General features: G+C 34.6%; 1 protein-coding gene across 1 annotated transcript; it reads right to left on the reverse strand.

Annotated features, from left to right (window-relative positions):
• Nucleotides 1-462: 462 nt before the first annotated feature.
• LOC114353964 (uncharacterized) lies at nucleotides 463-6,277 on the reverse strand. The gene is made up of 5 exons (XM_028306165.1): nucleotides 5,793-6,277; nucleotides 3,840-4,702; nucleotides 3,438-3,542; nucleotides 3,113-3,181; nucleotides 463-2,818 (listed from the first exon to the last, which is right to left on the reverse strand). Coding segments are annotated over exons 2-5 (561 nt in total). The 5' UTR covers nucleotides 3,842-4,702; nucleotides 5,793-6,277; the 3' UTR covers nucleotides 463-2,433.
• Nucleotides 6,278-6,700: the final 423 nt, after the last annotated feature.

Raw genomic sequence — 6,700 nt, forward strand, 5'->3', positions numbered from 1 at the left:
CCTAACTTATTAACTGCACTGCCTAGTTAGTTTATCTCTATTATGTGTCTAGTAAGTTGGCTGGTAGAAAATACCTATTAATTAGGTCCTCTGTTTAAATATAATTTATTAGGCAATAAAAAAGATCGAAAACAACATTTGTAGAAAAACATCAGATATGATATCTGCATAAAGCTTAACAAATTAATACTCACCGAGGTCTAGAAGCTACAGGTTTCTTTTTCAGCGCTGCTGGCTGCACAGTTTCACACTCAGAGTCTGATCTGTGAAATTAATAAGAAATAAATTAATAAACTTGCGTTATGAGGTTGCATTTTTTGATCACACATCTTTGCCTTAGCAAAGTAATTGCATGTAAAGATGTAGACATAATACTACAGAATATTTAATAATAAGTACTACTAAAAATTAAATAGTTCATTAAAATTAAACCGTTTGCTAATTTTTCTAAGCTTGTGCCTAGAAATTTAAACGAGTCTACAAATCTTAATTGAGCAAATTTCCCATCAGACATTTTTAAAAATTTTGTGAATGAAATATAGTTTTCTTTATTCTTAGGTATTACTTTAATAGGACCCAAACTATCAGCCAATTCCTTAATGAATAAATGACAATCATAGCCTGCTAAATTATGAAAAAAAATAGGAACTAGTTTTGGGAGACTGTACTGTAAATTGCAGTACTGGTGAGCAGCACCTCGGTAGCAGCCTGTCAAGTGACAATGGTCTCTTACTTTGTCAAATAGCAGGAGACTATTGCAAATATGACACACGTCAGCTTTGGCATGCATTTTGGCATCACTTTCGTTAAACACCATTGGCACTTCAACGTTTAAAATTTCATAAATTTTTTCTACGTCTCTATACAGACATTTGAGAAATTTTTGAACACAGTCGCGACCGCGGTACGAAATGAATCGATTAAGTTTGCTATCAAATGAGCAAACAATGCGATAAGCAAAAGCTGCTGGAATGTGTTGTGTACGATTTAACGTAAAACTACAATTTGGATCAGGCTCACAAGTCGTTATTGGTTTAAGTAGAGTTTCAAAGTCGGCGTACACCACAAAAGGAACATCCTGTTTCCGATTAAAATTTTTAAAATGAAGACAACTACCATGTTCCGGAAGCACGGTAGTCACACCGCAACAAGTGTGACTATTAAGTTTCTCTTCAGACGAAAAAAACAGCATACAATCATCACAAAAGTATATCGTGCCATGATGCTTTGTTATTTGAGTACGAACAAGACGTGACAAATTTTTTATTAAAACATAGTGCGATTTGTTTCCCTTTTCAAGTAATAATAAATTGATCCTTGTTTTTCTTTTAAACTCAGATCTGTAAATTGGACCCACAATGCGATTACTTTTTAAGGAATATACATTTATGGATATATTTTGATTATTTTTTTCAAATGTTCTTATATCTGTGAAAGTAACAGGGAAGTTTAGACCATCAATATTCAATACGTCTTGAAAATTAGGATAGGACGATGGACGATCTCCGTTGCGTTTTGCAGGATAAAGGGCTGCGACAACGCTCCATAAAAAACAAAAGCTATCTTTGTTTTGGATATTGATGCATGCTTTTTTCTTTTTTAAATATAATGGCAAATCCATATAACTAGAACCTGAACCACTTAAAGGATCGAATTTATTGATATTAATCTCTACATAAATGTTATTTAGAAAGGCCCACCCACTGTCACGGTCCTGAAATTCTTCAACTTTTTTACACAAGTTATTAACAACAGAGTCAAATATTTGGTTCCAGTTAAAGTTACGATGTATTGTTATATTCTTAGTGGCAAATGATTTAACGTCTTGGGAATCATTTTTTAGTAAAATGAAATTAGCAAAATACTCAATATTTATCTTTAAACTTACGTATTTTTTTAACGACTTTTCGATAAGACTACATAATTTTCCACGTTTACTGTTTAAAAATATATCCGGTAAAGTTGACTCGTGTTCCACATTTGCTGGAATTCTAAATGATGCAATACGACCTTTAAATGCAGAGGTTACCTTAAGTACTCCGTCTTCTACCGGAACCGCACATTTGTTTTTGTGCGCATTACTCCTCAAGTGACCTATCCAATGCGTATTTTCCACGCGGGTACCACAAGCAGTACAAAAAGGCATGTTATCAATACACTTTAAGCTGAAATAACGTCTTTAGGTATTTTACTAGTAAACAATAACGTAGTACAGTTAACGGGAATTACAGAATTTATGAATTATACAACAAACTATGGCTTATAAATTCTAAAAGAAGATTTAGGTTTAAGATTTAACAGAAAATTAACGAGAGTCTAACTCTTGATGTTCATATATGACTAAACTTAAAAGCCTATAGGAAAATGCAACAAAAAATATATTAGATGCTATTTATTTAAATCATTCTCAGAATAGAACTAACTAACTTAAAACTAAGATTTAAAGTTTATTTTATTATTATAAAATATTGGCTCGCGGTCTTCAAACAATTTCTTCGCGGTCTTCATAAATTTTTGAAGATCCCGCCACTGCGATGTTTCGGTGTTAAGCTGAACCTTCAGCGTGTGCAGCGTCTTCTTGTAGCGATCCGCGGGCGGCGTCTTGAGCGCGTCCCTGGTGTTGTAAACACGCACCTCCACGTAATAAGCGCCTTCGAGCGGAACCGTTCGCCGCACGACACCGTTGGCCACCTTCGAGGTCAGGCTGCTGTCCAGCTGCTGACGACCGACTTTTAGTCGTTGAGAGTTTTCGATGGCGACACTTTCGTCTTCGTCGGATAGTAGCCCGAACAGATCCGTAGAACTCTTCGTTGGAGCTCTGAAAATTAAAACATTAAAGCATTATTTACGACTTAAAATAGTGTACATGTATTAAAATATCAATTGTTTGTATTTTCCAAATCGGTATTTCTATCTAACCTAACTTATTAACTGCACTGCCTAGTTAGTTTATCTCTATTATGTGTCTAGTAAGTTGGCTGGTAGAAAATACCTATTAATTAGGTCCTCTGTTTAAATATAATTTATTAGGCAATAAAAAAGATCGAAAACAACATTTGTAGAAAAACATCAGATATGATATCTGCATAAAGCTTAACAAATTAATACTCACCGAGGTCTAGAAGCTACAGGTTTCTTTTTCAGCGCTGCTGGCTGCACAGTTTCACACTCAGAGTCTGATCTGTGAAATTAATAAGAAATAAATTAATAAACTTGCGTTATGAGGTTGCATTTTTTGATCACACATCTTTGCCTTAGCAAAGTAATTGCATGTAAAGATGTAGACATAATACTACAGAATATTTAATAATAAGTACTACTAAAAATTAAATAGTTCATTAAAATTTTAGTAGTTACATTAAAATAATCATACTATGTTACAATAAAAATATCATACTATGTTAGTTACATTAAAATGATCATACTATATTACGTACCTTGATGAAGTTGGCGCAGTCTTCCTCTTCTTCGTATGTTTACGAGGGTTAGCGATGATGGAGGTGGAACTCCCACCGAATGTGGATTCAAACTCTGAGTCAGACCTGTAAAGATAATGACAATTCAAAGTCACATAATTTCCATCCTGTGCAATGAAAGTACACTCTGCAACGAATAGTAAACGAACAACAGTTTATAGTCAACGTCAAAAATATGTATATACTTTGACAAACGCTGCAAAACATTAAAGTTAGTTTTAAATCTTCAGTGCTAATAGTCTTAAACTTTAAAGTAACATGATTTACATGATGTTTGGCTAACTATTAACTAAACTAACGAATCTCTCCATCAAATCTAAACATATCACAGTTAAAAATAGTCAAAATAAAAAATATACTCACATATTGAACACTCACAATTTACTCAAGATGTGACGTCACTGGAGCTAGTTCCTCCTTCTGAAGCACTTCGAAATACAGAATGAAGCTCATACTGCGAGCCCCCAAATTTAAAGGGAAAATATTGATAATTCAGCAATAAGGTTAGGCCCATCGCAAACGTTACGTACCGAGAAAACAATGCTCCTATGGAGTAGTGGCGTACCGGTAGTTCGGTACGCTATAACAGAGGTTGCATGTTCGATTCCCGCTCAATACAAAATATTTGTGTCATGAACATATATTTTTATGTAACATAATATTCGAAATTTATTGAAAAAATATTATCACTTTCTGCAGTCGATTTATACAGCTTGCGCATTGCGTTCACGCCGGGCCTAATGCTTATGCACACTCAGGTATTTACGAAAACTGGGGCGATGACGCGAATTCCTGTATGAAAATATACTACGGTGAAGACAAATTAAATATAATTACAAAATCACGATTTGATTTAAACTAAAACATAGTAAATATTGCATGATTTTGTGGGTATATTTAACATTTCAAAATATTTGACGTTATTAGTTTTAAATTAAACTTGAAATGATAACATGATAATTATCTTGATTTACTTAATATAAAATATAAGACTAAGGTTGATTTGCACCAATTTACCTATGACCTTAACTATGACAATGACCAGTTTGTCCACACCAGGAGTTTGAGACAGATTTTTGACGATTTTTAAAGTTTAAATAAAATGGTGCAACTCAGCCTGATTGCAATTATTACGCTTCCGAAAGTTAGTTTTACAATGTTTTGGTTTGTTCTCATAATTCATTCGATTGATCATAATAATGAAGTACATAGTTAATAAACTTTACCTACGTAATTATTGGTCAATCAATATAATATGTTTTAGTACTGTAGTAGTAATGTTCTGAAGGTTGGTTGGAAGAGATCGCNCTAGCTGACCCGGCGAACTTCCTACCGCCTTAGCGTAGAGATTTTCTTAATATTTTTTTCCGTAAGAACCATCCTTGGACTTCCACAAACATTTAAAAAAAAGAATTATCGAAATCGGTTCAGCCGTTCACACGTGATGCCGTGACAACGCGAAACGGGTTTCATTTTTATATATATAGATTACTGCAGGCATGGTTTACTTACGATCGTGTTATTGGGCGATCTATCGCACAGAGTGAGGTCGCGACTGCGACCGACCGAATGTGAGATAGAACGCCCAATAACATACTACTCGCATACGTCACAGCCCAGTCAGCGGTGGGGGCATTCGGCGTCCGACCGTGGTGCGGGCAGGTCGTGCTGTGTGCGTAGGCGAGCCAAATAATAATCTAATGGCGGAGATAAAGGTGTACAATACAATGGCGACGAGGATTAAAAAGGAGTGTAAAAAAAAAAGAAAAAAAAAGAAGTGAGTAGGTACACGTATAAGTTAAAATTATAAATTAACTCACGGAACATTATTAATTTCAAACAAAGTATCTATTTAGATTGTGCTTAAATATGAAGTATTTACTTTATATTTTCTCAGCCACCAAAGTGTAAATGTGTGAAGAGTGATATTCCCGTTGTAATAATAAAGATAAATGATGGTGTTTTTAAAATTAATTTATCGATCGGAAATAACGAAAATACTTTTTGTTGTGTGTGTGTTTTGCAGTAAAACGATTCTTAATATTTTACGTTAGTAACATGTACCTACATTAAGAAGTGGCTAATATAACACACTCACGAAAATAAGNTCTGTCTGTTACGCTTTCCCGCTTAAACCTCGCAACCGATTTTGATGAAATTTGGCATAGAGATAGTTTGAGTCCCGGGAAAGAACATAGGATAGTTTTTATCCCGGTTTTTGAAACAGGGACGCGCGCGATAAAGTTTTTCTGGTGACAGACAAAATTCCACGCGGGCGAAGCCGCGGGCGGAAAGCTAGTAGTTAATAAACTTTACCTACGTAATTATTGGTCAATCAATATAATATGTTTTAGTACTGTAGTAGTAATGTTCTGAAGGTTGGTTGGAAGAGATCGCTTTTTAACGATACGACACCGTAACAACTTTTTTGGTGTGCAATAAAGAGTATATAAATTATCTATCTACATCTTAGGTTTGACTTCTTTGCCTTATAACTGTTGTTTGATAGTTGTTGGTATGTGGGAATAAAAACAGGTTTTTATCCCTCACTACAATAATTACCTAATTAATAAAGAGACAAAGCCATGGTATAATTGTTTACTCGTTAAAATATCATCAACTTAGCAACCGGATGTCGGACCATTTCAATAGGTTTATAGTTGAATAATGCAATTTAACAATTTACGTAATTCTTACATCACAGTGCAAGCTATAAAATCATATAAAGAAATGGATTTGTAATCATTTTTATAGCACGTCAGTATGGTTTGTATTTATAGCAATCAAAGAGCTCAAGCATTATGAGAATGTGACGTCAATNACGTCAAACTGACCCATGTATACAGATTTCTAAAAAGGAATTGTAAATTCCAATTGGGTTTGTTTTGTCATGTGATCGAAAGTGCGTGGACTCAAGGAAAAAGGTGATGTTGTGCTAGTAGCCGTGTGAAGGTAAGTCAAGTCTTTATGGAATATTCTATTCTGCATTACTACAGGCATGGTTTACTTACGATCGTGTTATTGGGCGATCTATCGCACAGAGTGAGGTCGCGACTGCGACCGACCGAATGTGAGATAGAACGCCCAATAACATACTACTGTTGTTCAACGTTCTAATGGGTGTTTTTTTTATTTCAGGTAAGCCGGGTTACCATTCTTTCTTTTGTAAGTAACCCGTAGAATTTTACTGTATTTTTCATTATTTTCTGCTTCGTGCCTGCAGT

This window comes from Ostrinia furnacalis, unplaced genomic scaffold (assembly GCF_004193835.3).
Source record: "Ostrinia furnacalis isolate ACB-3 unplaced genomic scaffold, ASM419383v2 OfSCF1862, whole genome shotgun sequence".
Lineage (NCBI taxonomy): Eukaryota > Metazoa > Arthropoda > Insecta > Lepidoptera > Crambidae > Ostrinia > Ostrinia furnacalis.